General features: G+C 37.3%; 2 protein-coding genes across 11 annotated transcripts in view; one reads left to right on the forward strand and one right to left on the reverse strand.

Moving 5' to 3' along the window:
* Nucleotides 1-157: 157 nt before the first annotated feature.
* On the reverse strand, nt 158-7616 carry spmip2 (sperm microtubule inner protein 2). Its single transcript, XM_026280716.1, has 5 exons — nt 7348-7616; nt 2200-2429; nt 732-781; nt 479-593; nt 158-359 (listed from the first exon to the last, which is right to left on the reverse strand). The coding sequence occupies exons 1-5, from the start codon at nt 7430-7432 to the stop codon at nt 357-359; spliced, it is 483 nt and encodes a 160-aa protein (XP_026136501.1). The 5' UTR covers nt 7433-7616; the 3' UTR covers nt 158-356.
* A 730-nt stretch (nt 7617-8346) lies between these two features.
* The window catches only part of LOC113114031 (rap guanine nucleotide exchange factor 2-like), a 106825-nt gene continuing 93388 nt past the window's right edge, over nt 8347-21783 (forward strand). For 3 of the 10 annotated variants that reach the window (XM_026280717.1, XM_026280722.1, XM_026280720.1), the window contains exon 1: nt 8349-9004. In XM_026280717.1, the coding sequence (XP_026136502.1) occupies nt 8936-9004 (69 nt within the window). In that variant the 5' untranslated portion in view covers nt 8349-8935. Of the gene's footprint in view, nt 9005-21783 lie in introns of all 10 variants that reach the window. The other 7 variants (XM_026280718.1, XM_026280721.1, XM_026280719.1 and 4 more) reach the window with 4 other exon arrangements.

Raw genomic sequence — 21783 nt, forward strand, 5'->3', positions numbered from 1 at the left:
AACAGCAAAGAAAACTGCTTTGTTTCTGTACTTTTTCCCTGAAGTTTGCATTCATTTGGGACTAAATATTCTGTATACTACCCACAAATATAATAACTGAATGTATAAAAACCCTTTTTTTTCCAGTTGATAACCTGGAGACAAATGAATCAAGAAATAAACAGTACAGCAAAAAAATATGCTTTTAATGTGGTTTCATAAAAGAGTTGACAAAATGCTAATAAATTGCTTAATGATCACAAACCAACATTCAAGAATCAGTCAGCTTATGGGCCTCGTCATATTTCAGAGCTGATACATATCCATGAAAAAGTAATGCCGTCTGGTTTTGCTTTCTCAATATCCACGGACTGTTTTTACTGCAGGATAACAATGAGAGAATGATGAGTAAGTACTTTAAGATTACACACTGATCAGACACTGAATTCCAGTTAATTCGTATTATTACAATCAGGCATTGAGGTTATACAGGGTTCACCTGGTTAAGCGGGAACTGTTTGTTGTCGTCCTCGCTGTGGGTATCATATGCACTGTGGTTCCAAGCAAGCCTCTCGCGGGTCGGTTGTTTGTCCTGAAACTGGGACTGATTCTGCCTGCGTGCAGAGTGTTGAATTATTGATTACTAGAGGAGAATAGCTTCCTCTCCACCCGTTTCCTGCCAGTGAAACCCATCACCATCAAGAGTGACAGAGGTAACCTAACCCTTCCCTCCCTGGTTACTGATAGCTCACCATGGGCTGTGAGTCTCTTCATCCTGCATGGCTGATTGAAATCTGTTAAACTAATACAAAAGGGGGAAAAAAAGTAATTCATAATTCAGACACATACTGTACAACATGGAAATACAAAGTCGTTTTTGCAGATGTGTTAAAAAAAATACATATTAAACAAATACATAACGTTATATTCTGATCCTAGAAGACACTGAGATGCAGATGACGTTAATATTGTTTAGATTTATTTGATTACAAAAAAAAGTGAAATACTGTAATATTGTGAAATAATTATTACAGTTTAAAACAACTGTTTTCTATTTTAATATATTTTAAAATGCTATTATTTATTCCTGTGATGCCAAAGATGAATTTTGTCACATGCAGAGCTGGGTAATAGCAGATTACATGTAATCTAGAATATGTAATCAGATTACAAAACCTACTCATAATCCGACTACAGTTACTTTTTTATTGATTACATGATAACATATTATTCACATAAGACCAATAAATTATTTGTTTTTTATTGGTGCTCCCTAATTTTTAAATGTTCCTCTCTAAAATAACCTACACATGAAATGGGGGTGAACAAATAAAGTATTTCATGTTTTAGTACGTTTTCTAACTGATTGGTGTTGTTTTAAAAATATTTATTTTAATTTGACATTTATATGATTTAATTCATTATGAGCTTTTAATTAAATTTACAAACCCCCTGCAGTTCCTTTACCAACCCCAGTTTAGGAAACTTCATGCTGTTGATAAAAATGAATAACATTTATGAATACATTTTCTTTCTCTTTGTATTTTCTATTTTTATGTTACAAGATTTAAATCAAAGGGATTTTTCAACCAAAAATGAAAATTATGTAAGTCGTTCCAAACCAGTAAATTACACAAATTAAGATATTTTTGATGCAATCCGAGAGCTCTTTGAGACAGCAAGGATACTACCATGATCAAGGTCCAGAAACGTTGTAAGGACATAGGTAAAATAGGTAATGTGACATCAGTGGTTCAACCGTAATTTTACAAATCTAGTCTGATTACTTAAAATGTGTAAAGTAACAGATTACTAACTAAAATTTGTATCATGTAATTTGTAATCAGTTACAGATTACAGTTTGTAAGTAATCTACCCAGTTCCGGTCACATGATCCTTTAGAAATTATTCTAATATGCTGATTTGCTGCTCAAGCTTTTGGAAAATGTGCTTATCCCAAAACTTTGATAGGTTTTGTTTATTTATATTTATGTCTGCAGATAGGCCTAAGAACATGTGGTTAGTTGCTTCACTTTTTAGACCAATATTTCTCATGGGCTTATTTTTGAAAGTCATATGTCGGTATACTCATTTTGACTTGGCTGCAAAAATTTACATATTCCCTTTCTCTACAGTTTATTGGACACAACAACATGTGTCACACTTGACGGATCTTTCAACCAAAAGAAATTGTAAGTAAACATTCGTTTATATAATAACCTCGGAGTGTTTGTTGTTGATGACAGTTGGTCTGTTGAGTGCAGTGGAGTACTGCAGACCCCAGCCCACTTCTCCGACATAGCAGTGTTTCGGTAACGGCGGGATCGCGTCTGGCGCACACCGGAACAGGTAGCTGAGATCACTCGTGGCATCTGGAGATAACGGGCCAATTCCAATGCTGCGCGGGAAATAGTCCAACCTGGGACGGAAATCCCCAATGCCGTCTGGACCTAAATAACACCAGAAAAGTACATTAGATTCAGCGCACTAACTGTTAATGATTAAATAAAGTTTTCTTCTAAGATAGTGTTAAAAGTATTGCGCCCTTATACATTAGATTACAGTATACAAAATTAGCTTTAGTTTCTATTTGGAGGTATACGGTTGTGTACGTGATGACTTTATATCATTACGTGATGTTCTCAGCTAAAAAGAAAAGATGTGAACTGATGTTATGTTCAAGTGATGCTGCTAAAATAAAAAGCTGCTGAAGAAAGGATAAGCACTGAGCTACGTTTTGTTTGTTTTCCCACACGCGAGTGAAAGTGAATAGCGCACTCGGGTGCTCAACAGGTTATGGGCCCAGTCACGGAAACAAACGAGCGTGAGTAAAGTTAAGTTCAGTCAGACGCGACGTATAACGCGTGCTATAAAGCTAACGATAAAGCTAAACTGAAGAAACATATAAGAAGAAAGGTCGGTGATCCTACAAAATGGCGAACAGAGCGGTAGGAGTCATGGCACACTCTTTGTTTGATGGATCTGAAGATAAATATGATCTTTGGGAAACGAGATTCTTAAGCTATCTACACACTCTAAAGCTAAAAGAGACTATTCTGCATGAGCCCACCGGTGCTAATGAAGAACAGCTAGCTGAAGACAGACGGAAGAACGCTGATTGCTATGCTGAACTTGTAAGACTGATAGATGATAAAAGCCTATCACTGATAAGACATGAAGCTGCTGACGATGGCAGGAAAGCCCTAAGAATACTGAAAGAACATTATTCAGGGAAAAGCAAGCCACGGATAATAAATATGTACACATCGTTAACTCAGCTACGCATGTCAGACAATGAGAGTGTTACAGACTACTTGATAAGAGCAGAGAACATCATCACAGCACTGAGAGATGCAGGAGAAACCATGAGTGATGGATTAACCATAGCGATGGTTCTTCGTGGATTACCTGATATTTTCAAGCCGCTAGCCGTCCACATAACACAGAATGAGGACGACGTTACATTCACAGATTTTAAGAGAAGACTGCGGATTTACGAAGAGGCGGAGAAAATGAAAGGAACAGAATCCACAGATAATGTGATGAAGACACAGACGAGACAAGGAAAGGGTCCTGCCAGGTACCACACTAAAGAAAGAAAAGATGAAGACACAAATATGACATGTTACAAATGTGGAATAAAGGGACACAGAGCGAGAAAATGTTACAAGAGAGTGTGCTGCAATCATTGTAAAAATAGTACACACGCTGAGTTTCTGTGTAAGAAAAAGGGTGACCAAGATGGCGTCAGAAAGGTTACAGATGAACACAATAATGACCCAGACCATGACCATCTCTTCAAAGCTGAACACTCAGAATATGAAAAACCAGCAAACAAAGTAAAGATGAAAGGGATCATGGTAGACGCAGGAGCTACGTCTCATATTGTGAGTGACATCAGAAAGTTCAGAAGTTTTGATAGCTCTTTTCAACCAGAGACTCATTCAGTGGAATTAGCAGACGGAACGAAGTGCAGCGGAATGGCGCAACAAAGAGGAACGGCAGTGATTTATCTCCTAGATGACGCTGGAAAACAGCACACTGCACAGCTACGGGACGCGCTATACATGCCTTCGTACCCACATGACATTTTCTCGGTAGCAAGAGCGACAAATGGAGGAGCAACAATCATTTTCAAAAGAGGAGACAATCACTTGATAACCAAAAACGAAAGCAGGTTTGATATTCATGAAAGTGGAAACTTGTACTATTTACCAACACTAGAAGAGGATGTTGACCAGTGCAAAGTGTGTCATGATTTACAAACCTGGCATGAAATTCTGGGACATTGTAACTACGAAGATTTAAAGAAGCTACAAGATGTAGTAAGAGGCATGGAGATAAAAGGAAATAAAGTGAAAGAGAAACAGCTATGTGAAGTGTGTACACAAGGAAAATTCACGCAGACCAGAAACAGGGAGCCAGACAGAAAGGCAAAGAAACCCCTAGAACTAATTCACACGGATCTGGCCGGCCCCATGTCAACACAGAGTAAGGAAGGACACAGATATGCACAGTCATTCACAGATGACTATTCAGGTACTATGTTTGTGTATTTCTTGAAGACTAAAGGTGACACAACACAAGCTACAGAGAAGTTTTTAGCTGACATTGCACCTTTTGGAGAAATCAAGTGCATCCGTTCAGATAACGGCACTGAATTCATGAGTCGAGATTTTCAAACACTGTTAACAAGGAATAAGATTCGACACGAAACATCTGCGCCTTATTCACCACATCAGAACGGCACAGCAGAGAGAGGATGGAGAACACTCTATGAAATGAGTAGGTGCTTACTGATAGAGAGTGAATTACCAGATGAGTTGTGGAACTATGCTATGCAAACATCAGCCTACGTGAGGAATAGGTGCTACAGTAGACGTACAAAGAAGACAGCATACGAGTTATTCACAGGCAAAAAGCCAGATCTTTCCAAGATGCAGAAATTTGGATCAACATGTTTTGCTTACAAACAAGAGAAAAGCAAATTTGACTCAAGATGCGAACAAGGTGTTTTCATAGGCTACGACAAGAACAGCCCAGCCTATCTAGTGTACTATCCTAACACTGAAAAAGTCCAAAAGCACAGATTGGTGAAGTTTACAGCAAAGACAATCAGTGAAAGAGAAACACAGACATCTGAGACACACACAGGATATGAAAATATGAATCCAAAGATCTTCAGCAGTGAACTTAATGTTGATCAAAGTATGGAGGATGAACCAGATCAGGGTTTTCAGAGGGATGTTCCAGAGATTTCGCCTGAACAAGCTGATCCCAACCAGTCAGGTAGAGTTGCAGAAACCGTGTCCAGAAAGAACCCACCAAGAACCAGGAAGATGCCAGCTCACCTACAGGATTTTGAAATTGAGGACACAGAAGACAAACTGCAAACATGCATAGATTTTTGCTACAGAGCAGTATGTGACATACCTCAAACCTACCAGGACGCCATAACATCAACAAAATCCAAGCAATGGAAGGATGCTATGGACAAAGAAATGCGATCATTGGAGGAGAATAAGACCTTCACACTCACGAAATTGCCACCAGGAAGACAACCAGTAGGAGGAAGATGGGTTTACGCACTCAAAAGAGACATTGACGGATCTGAAAAATACAAAGCAAGATTTGTGGCGAAAGGTTACAGTCAGAAACAAGGGACTGATTACGATGAAACATTCTCACCCACAGCTGACATGACAAGTGTGAGAGTAGTTATGCAGAAAGCAGCGCAAGAAAATCTGATTTTGCATCAGATGGACGTTGAGACAGCTTACTTACATGCACCAATAGATCACGAGATCTATATGGAACAACCGGAGGGTTATGAGCAAAAATCTGAAAGAGATGCAAAGTTAGTATGCAAGCTAAAGAAATCTCTCTATGGCCTTAAGCAATCTGGCAGAAACTGGAATGCTGTGTTACATGTATGTTTGACAGAGAATGGTTTTACACAAAACCCAGCTGATAACTGTGTGTACACAAAAGAAAAGCCAAATGAGAAAGTAATCCTGATAGTATGGGTTGATGATTTAATTATAGCTGCTAACAATGAAAGTGTTCTGAAAAATGTGAAAACAATGCTCACAGAACGGTTCAAAATGAAAGACATGGGAAGGTTGAAACATTTCCTGGGCATAGATTTTGAACAATCAGAGGGTCTAGTCAAAATGTCACAGGAAAGATATGTGAGAAAAATACTAGATCGTTTCGACATGCAGAACTGTAAATCTAGGGAAACTCCATGTGAACCAAAGCTTGATTTTACAGAAAATGCTGAAAAAATTAAAGAGCCAAAGAGGTTCAGGGAGGCAGTAGGAAGTTTAATATACTTGTCCACTTGCACGAGACCAGATTTGAGTTTTGTCGTCAGTAAACTATCTCAGTATTTTGCTGAACCAACAGAACAGCACTGGAACACAGTAAAACATGTGTTCAGGTACCTTAAAGGTACAGTAGAACAGCAATTATGCTTCAGAAGGAATGACACAGAGAGGCTAGGTCTGAGTGTGTATAGTGACGCTGACTGGGCATCGGATACGAAAGACAGACGTAGTACCTCAGGATACTGTGTTAATTTAAGTGAAGGAAGCTCTTTGATTTCATGGAAAACCAGAAAACAACCAACAGTAGCCCTTTCTACTTGCGAAGCAGAATACATGTCCTTAGCATCCGCCATGCAAGAATGTATCTACTTAGAGCAGTTGCTTAAGGGTATGGACTCATACGAATACGCACAAACAAAGGTGTATGAAGATAACCAAGGTGCCATTGCATTAGCCAGAAACCCAATCTGTAGGCAAAGATGCAAGCACATTGATATCAAATACCATTTCATAAGAGAAATTGTAAATGATGGCAAAGTTATCTTGGAATATTGTCCTACAGAGACAATGATAGCTGACATAATGACAAAGCCACCCACCAAGCAGAAATTAAAGAGGTTTACTCAAGACATGTTTGGAACATAAAAGTGTAAAAATGTATGTAACACTAAACTTATGTGAAAGTTTATTTGTTATTTAATTTGTTATTTTTGGTAATACAAATGGCTAAGAGCGAGTGGGGGTGTTAAAAGTATTGCGCCCTTATACATTAGATTACAGTATACAAAATTAGCTTTAGTTTCTATTTGGAGGTATACGGTTGTGTACGTGATGACTTTATATCATTACGTGATGTTCTCAGCTAAAAAGAAAAGATGTGAACTGATGTTATGTTCAAGTGATGCTGCTAAAATAAAAAGCTGCTGAAGAAAGGATAAGCACTGAGCTACGTTTTGTTTGTTTTCCCACACGCGAGTGAAAGTGAATAGCGCACTCGGGTGCTCAACAGATAGTTTCAGAAACGTTCATAAATGCTTACCTGTGAAGAGTATTCTCTGTCCAGACTCAGTTTCTCTGTCTGCTTGAGAAGATGTAACGTTAGTGTCCTGTTGTACTCGCTTCATCACCTTAGCTCTGTTAAAGCCACCTTGTTCTTAAAACTGATGCTAGATAAGCGCATCCCTCTCAATGATCGTAAAACAAGACCAGTGCACGAGGTCACGCGCGCACTCACTCACGCACGCGCCGTTGCCATGGAGCGGTTGGTCTCCATGGAACCAGTGGTTAGTCGGGCTGTATTTTTCTATTTTTATGGACTAGTTATTAAACTAAAGTCAGTCAATAGGGATTTTATGTAGTACATGGCCTGTAAATGTAAAAAAAAAAAAAAAAAAAAAAAAAAAAAAAAAATCTGATGTAGCCTGTAGTTTTCTCATTGACATCAGTGATAAATAAATAAATACAAATAAATTGGGTAATAATTCATTTACATGTATGCATTTAGCAGACGCGTTTATCCAAAGCGAATGACAGTGCAATCAGGCTCTTAATTTTTTATTAGTTTTTACCAGTATGTGTTAAACAAGCAGATAATAGACTGATTAATTGGAAAAAAAAAGAATAAATGAAGGAATTCACAGCATATTTAAATTATAATGACTAAATCTGTACGCAAACTATAAAAAATAAACAAAAAAATAAAATACACAAATAAATAAAATGCATAAATAAATAAATGCAAACCCCGCAACATTACAGAGAAAGCTACCATATTTGGCACGTACAGTATACTAATATTAAAAGGCTCTGTTATGAAAATATTATGACGATTACCTAGGGAAAACACAAAGCTGTATTTTGAATAAGTAACAGATGGATTTACATGATATAAATACATATGTATTATAATAAAAAGAAATATAGCTACATTTAATTTTTGGATTATCATTGTCTTTCCACATACCAGCCAGAAAATGCGTTTTATAATAGTGATTCAAAGCTTGCACTACTGTCTTCAGCCAGCGGATGGAGACAAGCACTGTGTGTTGTGGGCAGGTTATTGTGCTGAATGGACTCGCCCATGAACCCTCTTAAGGCGGTCGGTCGGTCGGTCACCATGGTGGTGGCTTACAACAGCAAGCCCGGACTGCAGACCATCCGTCGCGTTTAGACGTTCAAACACTCTTTATAAATGCTGCCTGTGACCCTCCGCTGCTTTGCAAATGGCTTAAAATGGACAATCACCCAACGCATGGATTGCACATTGTTTTAAAATGGAAAACTGAAGAAGATAAAACAGCGAACAGGAGACAAACGGAATGCCGAAAAATGCACCCGTCTGCGTAAAACACAGACGTACCGCTGCAAAAACCTTTCATTAACACAGAATCCGCTGTCAAGTCCCAGCTGAAGTCTCAGCGGCTGGAGCAGGAAAAGCAGACTGTCTGGTTTTGTAAGACTGGGACGAGGGACAGTAAGAGAGTTGCTGGCTTAGGCTGTGGCCTGGGGACAGGCTCTCCTCTGCAGTTGCTGCTATATAAAAGCGTCTTTGAACCACTAAAAAGCCACTAGTGATATTCGTTTAGGATTATTTGACTTAACTGTTGTGCGAGATTGTTTTGAAGACCATGGCGTCCTATGTGGATAACAGTTTTCGGCAGGCGGTGATGGTGAATCCTTCAGACAGGACGCAACAGGTCAGAAGATAGTCTTTTAAATCATATATTATGTGCATTGGTTACTGTTAGATGTGACCGTATGCTGCGTTACTGCTGTTACAAGTATCACGTGCATGATGTGCTTTTCTTTCACAGTGTTGACAGTGCAAGTTTTTTTTTTAAATATATAAATCAGTATAGCTTTGGATAAGCAGTGCAATTAAATAAAATGGCATGAATTAATATGCATATGTATAGAATTGTCCCGAATGAGCTTATAATGAAGGCACGTGTATTTCTCTTCACTGTTTTTGCAGTCTATTACATAAACATGAAGCAAGCGTTTGTAAACTACGTTTTTGACTGCTACACAAGCCTTGTTAGCTCGACTTTGCGTCGGAAACTGTTTAACAGTACATAAAGCAGTGCTACTGTGTGATGTTAGACATAACTGACTTTTAGTTAAAGGTTTTAAGTGCAAAATATTGTTCTATTGTGTTTTGAAAGGCGTTGCGATGACAGTTTGCCTGTTTGGTATAGTCTCCACCCTTTTACGTGGCTCAGCCGGCGACCGAAAACATGTAAAGTTAGGCTATTAAAGGCTACGTTTTCTGCAAGGATGTCGAAATATGTAAAAGTCGTAATGTATTTGCCGTTCAGTTTGTGTTATTTTTTTCCCTTGCTGTGTTTGTATTGTCTGTGACGATTTGGAGAAACTACGGAAAATAATCGATACTAACGAGTCGGGTACTTAAAGTGACAGGCTGCTTTGTCAGACATAAAAGAAGCCATTGATTCTTCTACTACACATCTGGTTAATTAGATCTTGCCCTCTATTTTATCTTAGGTTACAATAATTCACAACAATTGTGCGTTTTTTTTCCTGAAAACCACCGAAGAAGATCAATATTTTAAGGGCATTTGAGGTCATCGTTATCATAAAGTGGACATGAATTATTCATGTTTTTTTTTTTGGCGAACGAATCGTTGTTTGAATGAATCATAAAGTAAACGACTCTCCGATTCTCGGGGCGGCGCCGAATGAACAAAACATTTATTTTGCTAAATAAATGAACATCACAAATGGATGAACATAAGTGCACAACTAATATTTTGGGTGTGCTTACAAAAAAATGAGTATTGCTTGATTTGCATTCATTCAAATATTTTAAGTTCGTTTACAAAACAATCTTTCACTATGTAAAGCAGTGTTAAATGGCCATTTTTGCACAATGTAACATTGTACATTGTTTTCTTTGTTTCATTCAGAAAACGTACATTTTAATTGTGTAATGTAATCAGACATTTGTAGCATTCTAGTTCACAACAATATTTCTGATTCCTTCATCACGTTCATGTGAAGTTAACATTTATAGTTTACAAACAAAACCATTAAACGACAAAACAATTAAATGCTTCACAGCCCACTCAGCAATGCTATAGCCTATTGTAATAGTCAGTTTTTGAAAGCAGAAAGCAGTCCCATGTGCAGAGAACGAAAAATGAGTCAGTGCATGGAAGTGAACAAAAATGGTTTGCTCACTTTAAAGATTCGTTCACAAACTAAAAACCACTAGTCAATACTAATTAAATAATGTGTCGGGCACTTGAGGTGAGAGGCTGTCAGACAGAAAATAAGCGATACGATTCTTCTGTTCTCTGGATAATTTGATTTAGCCCCCGTTTTTCCACTTTTAATGGGTTGCAAAGATTCTCCTACAGATAATGTGTGTTTTGCTGAAAATAACCGAAGCAGCTCAGTGTATGAATCTTGAGTAGGCCTACATTATCATACAATGGACATGAATAGCAAACCGGTCGGTTTGCTTCACATGTGCATGCTATTAATCACACAATAATCTTATAATCACACAATGTTCCTGTTGTGTGGAAATAAACATGTTCGCTCATTAAGCCTTTTACATCATATTGAGCCCTAAGACGTAACAAACTGATTGTGAAAGAACTAATTTAATTTAAGCATTGCAGACAATAGAGGCAGTTGAGGGTCAGTATGGTATTCATTAGCGAATGCAACTTTGTACAGCTGCATTTCCTAGTGATTACGTGATATTCCATGTCTGCTCCCATTGAGTGATGGAGCCTTATTTCATCCCGGGTCACTTCAGAGTTGGCCTTTATTCAGTTATCCCAGAACTTTGGCCTGAGTGATCAGCATGTGTGCGAGAGTTTGGGAATACTGACCCTGAAACCAGAGAGCACCACACCTTAAGTTCACAATTGAAAAAGTCACTTGCGAGTTTGTAGAATATAGCATGATGTAATCTCGGTCAGTTCATGTGGACTGAAAGAAACTGTTCCATGAAAAGGGCTTTAAGACAGCCTGACAGTGCAAAGACTTCTTTCTAGGGAATGACGCAGGCTGTTCTAATGGAGCTTGAAGCTCATTACGGCTTAACAGGAACAACCTCAGCGCTTTGCATTAACTTGCTGATGGATGGTGTAGATCTTAATGGGACAAAATGTCCGCAGTTGGAGTAAGCGATGTGGGGGAATAGTGAAGGGTGTAGCTTCTTCAGCTTTTAGGAAGCTATTTTCGAAGGCAGACAGGTATGCAGAGGTCAAGAAGACTGTAAACAGACTGATGGGAGTTTGTGCTTTGACCTCTATGAGTCAGTAGATCAAGGTGTAGGAGAGCACGTCTCTTATTGTTCCACAGAGACGCATATTGTGTATTCTGTAAATGAACAAGCTAAATATTACATCTGGCGTCAGAAGACAAAATTTGTCTGTCTCTTTCTTTCTTTTTTTTTTTGATACCCACAAACATATGAGAAGCTGGTCATCCTGAACTGATGGTTTCCTTCCGAGCAGCTTCCTTCCTTCCTTCCTTCCTTTCTTTAACAGTGAGAGGAAGTGCATCAGAGGGTTGTCGGAGCTTGAAAGTTCTTAAGAAATAATTTTTCTTGTTTGCTAAAAAAAAAAAAAAAATCCCCATTTTAGTTCTTTTTTTATTTTGTTCTTCACTAATGAAGCTTTGTTTACACACGTATGCCAGTCAGTAAGCTGCAGGTGCCTTATAAAATCTGGTATAAGCAGAGGCATATGGGTCTATCTCTGTCAAAGAATTGTCTAGAATGTTCTTTCTTTTTTTTCTTTTTTTATCAAAAAAATAAATAAAATATATTTGACATATAAGAAAAGCCTATTAAATAAACTTATCATTACCACAATTCAAAATATATATTATTTAATATATTATTAATGTATTATATAATCCCATTACTCAGTATTATAGTGCTTGATTTAATTATTTATTTTATTACAGTAATGGTAATGCTAAGAAAATCATTATTGATAATATTGGAAATGACAAAAAAAATAAAAATAAAAAAAATAAACATTAGTACAGTATATCTACGATATGGAATGTAATAACATCATTGGTCCTAAAAAAAATTGTTTTCAAGGTGTTATAAATGTATTTTTTGGAGTGAAATGTGCCAGACATATTGTTCCAAAAGCATTAATCTTATAAAATGTTATAAAGAAAAAATTAGTTAAACATGATGCAACATATTCAAAATCAGTAGAGTGATGTCTGGCCATCCTTACTGTCTAAACATGTTTTAGTACTTAATGTTACCTTTTAAAAATATTAGCAGAAATAACTTCTATTCTTACAGCCTCAGGTCTTGGTTTTCTCTGATTCTGATTTTGTGCATAGCCGTTTTGTTCTTAGTCTTCTTGCCAAGTGAAGTCACATGTTATGAATGGGAGTCATTGCCTTGACAGAAGTAGTTGGACACATACTGTTCATACACAAGCTTGCGTGAACAAAGAGTGGTTTCAATGACATCTCCCATCTCAGTTTACACAGGAAGAATAAACGGGTCGGGTGGAGAACATAAACAAATGATGACAACTGTCACATTAAGCCAGAGCGTGTGGCGCGTATTTCTTCTTTTTTTGTTGTTGGCTCATGAGATATTATTCTTTGGTAATGTATGGCCTGTAGTGGCCCATCAAATGCTGGTTGTTTAAATGATTATTGAATTACATTGGTACCTTTAAGTCTTATTGGGCTATTTCCAGTATGATGAGGTCATTTGACCTTTTGATTTCATGCCAAATGATGCTTGGCTTATGTTAAAATTGGCCAGCCACTGGATTCCTTTGTTTATTTAAAAGCAAAATAAGAGGAATGCCTAATGGCTGAAGTGGGAATTTCACTAGGATTTGGAAGGCAAATGAAATGTTTTTACTAAAGCATTCCAACCCAGTTATTGCTGGACCAACAGCATTTGACTATGTGCGTCCGTTTTATTTTTGGTAGGAGAGTCTAAAAAGCACATCCAATGAAGTGCAATGCAATATTTGAATGCACCAGTTGTCATCACATGCTAAATTTAATAACAAACTTAAAAAAATGCTCATCACAAGCTACAGTTGGTCACATTGCATTGGGTTTTACCTGTTGTGCACTAGTTTTCTGCCTTTTGGAAAAATCCTTGTATAGCTTTCGACAATTCTTCTGCTGTTTAAAGGTAAGAGGACCATTTGATTATGTTTCTGCGATTTTGCAGAGAAATAGATTGCTTGTAAAATATTGATAAGATGTGTGGTAAAACTACACCTGCTTGTGTAGCTACTTTAGTTCTGTTCGTATCATTTTGCTTTCCAACTAGGGAGGGGAAATGGGGAAAGGTAACAGTTCTGATTGCTTATCGATTCCATTAACAGTAGTACTTTATTTCCCGCTGGACTTGATGAAAGTTCACTTTGTGGTCAGTGAATAAGTGAAGAACAGCAGTTAGTTAGTCTCTAGACCGAGTTAAACCAATAGCTTTGCCGCAAGAATGACTTGTGAGTCATTTTGGCTGATTCATTAAAAATAACCAGTTCAAAAGAGTCATTTAGAATGCATTTCTGACATCACTGGTCAGGCTGTATGTTTGTTGTTGCGTGCCATCAGTGAGGACAGCTGGATGTTTCTCTTACATCACATCTAGTTCAGACTGCAAGTTCACAGCTCAGACAAAACTATGCCTTTGGCATTAATTCAGTAGCGGCATAGGAATAGCAGTGCCAGAAATGCATATTAACAGTAGAATGCAGATGTTTTAAACTGTTAAAGAAACAAAAAGCCATGAAGATTCTGTTCCAAATATATGTGTAGGAACCGTTTCTTCCCTTAATACAAGTCGAAACAAGAGTGAAATGGGGTCATCACTAAATATGAATGGTGGTCTCGGGGTGAAGAGAGTGATTTAAATACACTACTTGGGCATCAGTAGTGGTTGGCAGCCCATGTCCCTTCCGGTGGTTCTTTTGATCCTCACATTGAGCTGCTTGTGTCAGAGGAGACTCATCTTCATCCACGCTTACAGCGGATCACTTTGATCAGCCGCTCTGTTTCTCTGCTCTGATCCATTTGTTAGCATCTCTTTCTGTTATCTTCCTCAGTGGATGAAACCTCTCAGTCTAAGGTACAGACAAAATGCACCGAGATCTCTGAGGCATGCTACAGCTTTTCACGAATCGTATGATATGCACGTCCTGCTTAGTATAACAGCTGTTGGGTTTTTTCAAAACTCTTAAAGGAGCAGTTCACACAAAAATGAAAATTCTGTCATCTCAAACCAGATTTAGCTGAAGATAGAGAAGATGTTTTAAAGAATTTTGGAAATCAACCAGTTAACTTTGTGTTCCACATAAGAAAGAAACTCAAGTCAGTTGCATTACAGAAATGTCAAGGCTGCAGAAATGTAAGCGCATCTGAATGAATCTCTCTGACACACAGCAGCAAGGGAAGCAAAGACATTCTTTCTGATGGAAAGAAAGAAGAAAAACATGCAGACAGATTTATTTAAGTGTCCTGATGGTACAATGCCACCATTTGTGGAAAAAGCTAGGTAGAAGTGGCCTGATGGCAACTAATCTGGGACTAGCTCCTCTCAATTAAATCCTGGCCATGTGTTTAGGCGAGAAACTACAAAACTGGTCTGAGATCAGTGTTAAAAGGTAGCTTTAACTGTAGTAATCCCGCCTGTCCCTTACCATGTCAGCTACTGTGAACTTAGACCGACACATTAGCTGATTAATTACCTGATTATCTGCAGTGTGCTGAGGATTGTTTACAAAAGCTCCCTTCTTTCAGTATGTAGGCCAGTTCTCACAAACGTGATATCCATTCGGATGTATTTGCTCATTTTGTTCTTCACAGTTTGTGATATTTAGCCCTACAATTACTTTAAATTCTTTATTTTTTATATAGCAAGCGAATATGATTTTTCAAAGTCAATCTAGTGGCACACATTTTATTATTACATCGAAGTTCCCTTTAAATGTGTCCTAAGTATAATCTGTGTTTGTGGCGAGCAGCTCAGACACATGAGCCCGGGGTTGTATTCCCTTCGATCATGAACAATGGTTTGTCTCCAGATAGAAAGCTCTGGTCATGAGGTCATATTCCCCTCTGCTCTTTATGGCTCCGTGGACCTGGACATTATCATGTTTATAAGGGTTCAGCACGGGTTTTATGATGACAAGGATTTAGGCTTGGTGATGTTCTGGTTTAAAAAGCATCTCTCTTTGCCAAGACTGATGCCTTGTTCTCTTGCCCTTATTATTTAGAAAAAAAAGCAAGTTAATAGTGCAAAACCAAATGTACATGAATAAACAAGAACTGTTTATTGAAAAACCTAGTGAGCAGCCTTGTTGTTTCCATGCACATGCAAATAGCGTATGTAAAGTAAGCTGAAAATTTGATCTCAGTTTGCAGTTCGCATTAATGTGATTCTATCATACGCATAAAAATAAACAGCTTCAAATGTTGTGTAATATAGACTGTTTAAATTAGGTATTTCTCAGTAGGAATTATATGTATAATTTTATTTTTCTTGCTCCATCCACCACCTTATAATCCTTATTATAACATTTCTTATCTATCACCTTGGGGGATCATTTTTCTTTCTAAAATGCTGCAATATAGTCTCCTCTATTAAGTTTTTTCTCCCATCCTCAGTAATATATTACTTCTCAATTCAGAGCATTATAAAATCGTATAATGAGCATTCTCTTCCTCCCGAACTGAACTGATATCTGTATTGGAGGTGTTGGGTAACCATCTCAAGTGACTGTTAGCTTGACAGAAATGTGGGTAGTCACATTTTCTGTTCCCTTACATGTGCCAAGAACTAACAATAACACGCCAGTGGTGCTTACTAATCCAGGCTAATCTAATTCTTACTGAAATGTCTGACAGTTTGACTTTTGTTTTACCCTCCTTCTCTTGTACTGGGATGGAAGAATGAGTGTTAACCTGGTATGAACCATACGAGTGGATTCCTCATGCCAGTCTGCTATAGTATCCTGATTAAGGCAGACCGCTTTTCCCAGATGCATCTCTTAGATCGGTGAAATGACGCCTCACCTCAGCTCGACAGGTTTAGAGCAGCTTCCCCTCAGCTCTGCCCTCCATTTCTGTAAGCTGAGGTAATGTGTGCTTCTGTCTGCCTCGTGGACGCTGATGGCAGAAACCGTTACAGATCAGTTAAACGTGAATCTCAGTGAAAGACTACAGTATTCACCTCTGACCTTCCCTAATGGGAAGTAATTGTCTGATCTTGTCAACTTGAGGTCAAGAGTTTGCCATTATGTTAGCAAGATATTAAATTGCAAAGATTTGAGTTTCTACTGCGTTTAGGTGTAGCTCTCAGCGTTCAATCTTAAAAAATGGTCATTTTGCGAGTATGATTTTTAATAAGAATTTTATGATTCAAGTCTTGTTGGGGTGAACGTGTTCAAAATACACACCTGGCTGGAAATCACATAACGGGGGAGTGTGTAGTAATGTCTGTGTATTGACATAAATACTTAAACGTCCCTTTCGTTTTTATTTTTTTACATTTATTCTATTTTTATTTGATGATTATTCAATAAAGATACGATTATTTCTATCAAATAAATGTATAAGTCTGGCATCAGTGCAAGAACAGCTTTCACATTTACACTCATTTATTATCCAACATAAAAGGAGTTAATACTTTTTGCAAGGAAAGACACATTGAATTGATCAAAAGTGGCAGTTTATATTTTAACAAAAGATTTCAATTTCAAATTAATGCTGTTCTTTTGAACTTCCTACTCATCTAAAAAAGGATAATATTTCCACAAAAATTTTAAGCAGCACAGCTGTTTTCAACTGATAATAAATCAGCATTTAGAATGATTTCTGAATGATCATGTGACACTGAAGACTGAACTAATAGCTGCTGGAAATTCAGCTTTTCCATCACAGGACTAGGGCCTGAATTCTATTTTAAAATCTCTTAAAATGGAGAACAGTTATTTTAAATTGTAAAAATATTTCCAATTACTGTATTATTATAAAATAAAATCACCCTTTTGTGCACATTAGACACTTTTTTAATTAAACATGAAAAAATCTTAGTGACCCCAAACTTTTGAGCATTAGTGTTTGTAACACAAAGTTAAAAACAGCTCATTAGTTTTAAATGGATGACTTGCATAATGCCGCTTGCTGGCACTATGAATTATTCGCAAATTTGATGGAGCTTCAAAAAGAATTTCAAAAGGCATCAGGCTCTGTGCAGGGTGAAATTTTTGCATCCATTTTCCACCGTTCTGAAAAATCACTCTATATACAAGGACAGAAAGGTGGCCTGCACAGATAGTGGATGGATATTTTCGTGCCAAGTATCAGCAGCATCCTGCTTGCATTTTTCATTCCATGCACCTTTTTTTTTCTAGAATAAAGATATTGTGACTCTAAATTTGTGGCTTCAGATCTTGTTTGGTAAGCTTTGCCCTGTCACACTAAGCACTATTGTGTGACTATTTTTGTCCTAATCCCCTATGTCTAATAAAACCAATTAGCTTAAGCCCATCTTCACTGGCCTGTTTGTATTTGATCAGTAGAAGGCTTTGAACTAGGTTAGGAACAGGTGAACAGGAAAGCCCTCCTGTTGGCCCATCACAGCCCTCTGCTGTGTATATAACCCAGATTTTCTTTACAATAGCGGCTCATAATTATCCGTGCAGTGTCAAGGTCCACCGCAATTTCGGAAACACTTTTATTTTACTACGAAGCCCTTCAGTAGCAGCTGATAAATCCCTGATTATGAGTGTTCATGGCATGTGATTTAAGTCAGAAAGGCTCACTGATTGTTTAAAGAACTAGCTTCAGCTGTTTGTTTAATTCATGACATGTGCTCTGTTATATCACCTTACACTATCATATCACACATCTGTGATTATCAACTTCTGCACATGACGGCTTTTGTGTCGAGGAACATATTGTTCATTAGCATAATCATCAGTGATGTCTAATGGATAGATTTTATAATCTGCGTCAGTGTACGTTTTGCGTTATGCTAATGAGAGGGGCTTGTGATTGTAGTAGGAGCCTTTCATCGGGATGGACCCCTCCTCAGATGGGCCCCCTCAGCTTTGTGTTTTCAGTACAGCGGACCCCTGTGGAAATCAACCAGCGCTTGTCAGTAGTAATCAGTGTCATTGTAATTATTCTGTCATGTAGAGGAGTTATTTACCCTTTTTGGACTTGTTCAGAAGGAAACATTCAAGTTTAAAGGCTGTTTTAGTGAAAAAAGGCATTTATATAACCAATACAGACATTATAAATGAAGCTAAGGCAGGTTTTTATATGTGTGAGTTACAAAAGGAGAATATTAGCAGCATGTTGATACTCATTTTTCTTTTACGGTGAAAGCTTACAGTGACCAGAGGCGGTCAAATCAAAATGCATTGTAAAAATGATAAAAAAAACACACCATAAAACTAATACTTGTATTCAATATACCATATCTTCTGAAGCCATTTGAAGACTCAGATGAAAATATATAGTTTTGTCTACTAAAAATCTTAAAAGTGCTATTGGGATTTGACTGAAAAATACACAATATTATAATCATTTTTCATCCATTTGTTTTTTACTTGACAGTCCTTGGTCGTGATGTGTTTTCATTGTATGGTTCGTATTGAACAGAGCGTGGATGTCCTTCAAAATTTCTCCTTTTGAGATTCACTAAAGTTCAAGTCATATACTCTTTGGGGAAACGTGAGAGAGTGAATTTATGTCCAAACCATTTCTTTAAATATCAGTTAATCATTCGCATACTGAATGTTGTTCTTATAATTTTGTTCTTATATTCTAAGTTGTTTCCATAAGCTAGACAGGTCTTTAAAAACGCTCCAGGGAAACTGTGACATCAGTTTCCCTTTTTTAATTCAATTGTGGGCAAACATCCTGAGGATGCAGTCTGAAATAGCATGATGTGTTCTTCAGACGCCTTAACCGCAAGCTTCCAGGGTGGTATCACACGAGTACTAGGTAAACAGGAAAGTGAGCACTGTGTTGACCAATTAGGTGAACAATTGGAAATAAGGGAAACCACTCTAACAACAACAACAAAATATATTCATAGCCAGCTGTAGTATATTGCCTTTGTTTTGCTCAGTTCCTCGAAAACGGTTTTAAATAGTGCCCGAATTTCTAGGTCAAGGTTACAAAATTTCCTAATCTAGTTCATAACAAGGAGTTTATGTCAAAAATAAAATAAATAAAAATAAGCAGTCATTGTGCATTCAAAATGATTTGCAGCTACTCATTTTAGATGACTCCTTTTTAACAACATTGATGGGGGACTTGGAGAACGGTACAAAATAATTAAAAAGGCAGTTCATGACCCTTTTAAAAGAACATGTCTTTTGTGAATTGATTCGAAGAAAATTAGATTAACCTGTTCAGCTGAGTTCATTCATAAAAATTCCTTAATTCTTTTTTAATGCCATGACAAATCTTGAGTTAAACACGGTTGTTTGACTAAATAATGTAATGTATTCTAATTCTCACATCTTCTCTATTAGTCAAGTGATAAATGATTTGCGAATTTTCAACCCAATTATCAAAAAGAATAATTTTAGAACAGTGATTGGTCTGTGAATTGTACATCACTAGTCACAATATACTTGTGTAGAGGTGGGAACATGCAAATATTCCTTTCTCTTTCCTGAACAATGTCCTATTGAAAACAACAACCTCAGGCTGGCTTTTAGAGCCAACACAGCCTTGATACCTCATAAGAAAATTTCTCTCACAGACTTGATGATCATCTGTATGAACGTGAATCTATGTGAATGTTTCCTGTCCACATCTGTGCTCTTTTTAGGTTGCATTGCAGCACAACATTTTCGTTAATCCATGGTTTTCTCTCACAAGTATTTCTCCAATTTATATTCTGTGCCTCACATTGTCTTCAAAGGAGGAACACTATGGACCCCACAGGCCTAAAATATGCAGCCAAATACTCTGAATGCTCAGAAAAGAAGCTCTTTGTCGCCGAGTTCCCTAGCAACCGTTTTGGACTAGAATGGCTGGAAGTGAATCGCCCTACAGAGGGAGAGAATTCAACTGATCCGCTATTATCACTCGCCTAAACACTGGCCAGTAGTGGTAGGGATGTTTTTTTCTCTTTGAGAGTTGAAGGAACAAGGTGGGGTAAAAGGAGCTCAGCTGAAAAGATTGGTTTGGAAATTGGCTGCAGACGTAGCCCTCGGCTTTTAACTAAGACTCGCTCCCCCTCCGCTGCCTGGGATGTGCTACATCATCAGAACTCGGTCAAGTAACGTTGTTCCGCCTGTGTCAGCATCAGTGATTGTTCATTTAATTGTCGGGGGAGAGAAAGAACAGCAAGACTTTCTGTATCTCTAGCCTGTTTTATTCAATTAGCTCATCTGCTATTTGTTGATGAAGTTATGTGTCTGAAGAGCACCGAGATGATGCCGTCTGAAGCAAAGGACCTTACAGAGTACTTCAACCGGAATCTTGTTCTTTAGGGTCATGCAAGAGCTTGTGTACGATTACAGAAATAGTTCAGCTAAAAATGAAAATTATTTTGTCATTTTATTTTTAACAACTAACAAAAACTACAATTATTTAAATAATTGTTTTCATTAATTGAATGAAATATAAGTATTAGATTCAAAATGTAAAAAAAAAAGTTCTATGAATGAAATAATTTAAGCTGAAGTGCTAAAATTTTAATAAAATACATTTAAAGGTAATGCAAATATTAAACAAAAATTACTCTATATATTAAAATTATATTAAAATTAAAATAAAACTATAATAAAAAAAGAAAAGCTAAATATTCAAAATATTAATAAATACTGTTTAAAACACTATATAAAATAATCTCTTCTTTATTCATTAACCAGAATGTCAGAACTTCTGTTCTCTCTAAAAACAAAAAACAAAACAAAAAAACAAACAAACAAAAAAGAAACACATCATAACTGTAATGAGTCTCTCATTCATTGTATTCAAGTCATACGATAGCTTTGTGTGAGGAAAATTATCCCTAAATACCATTTGTTGTTTTGTTCAAACAAAGCTGTGGAAGATAGGCTGCTGCATGAGTCATATAGGCTGCTTTATGGTACTTTATGGAGCTTAGGATAAATGAAATGTGCTATTAATAGAGAAAATAATATGGTGTAAGAATAACATAAGGATAGTTTGGGTGAACTGTCCCTTTAAGAAGTTCTTTTATCTGTCCTCTCTTCTGCAGCAGATCTTGCCAAGATGAATCTTTGAGCACTGTTATATAATACAACAGGGATAGGATTCAATCAGGAATACGTATTTTTGAGTTGTTTGACGCTGACAGAGCATGTGCATTTCTGCCTGGATGTTTGGCGTCGATCCCAGGCAGGGAGTGCTGAGATGCGGTTGAGTGTTGGTTTCTAGAGGCATCATTGTTTAAACTGTTATGTTGCACCATCTATCAGTGTGGTTTCAAGGTGATTTGTGG

This window comes from Carassius auratus, chromosome 14 (genome assembly GCF_003368295.1).
Source record: "Carassius auratus strain Wakin chromosome 14, ASM336829v1, whole genome shotgun sequence".
Taxonomy (NCBI): Eukaryota; Metazoa; Chordata; class Actinopteri; order Cypriniformes; family Cyprinidae; genus Carassius; species Carassius auratus.

Coding starts and splice junctions, on each gene's coding strand:
- spmip2 (XM_026280716.1), bottom strand. CDS start 7,432: ATGAAGCGAGTACAACAGGACACTAACGTTACATCTTCTCAAGCAGAC. Junction 2,430..7,347: donor ACAGAGAATACTCTTCACAG/GTAAGCATTTAT, acceptor GGTGTTATTTAG/GTCCAGACGGCATTGGGGAT. Junction 782..2,199: donor TCAACAACAAACACTCCGAG/GTTATTATATAA, acceptor CTTTTGTATTAG/TTTAACAGATTTCAATCAGC.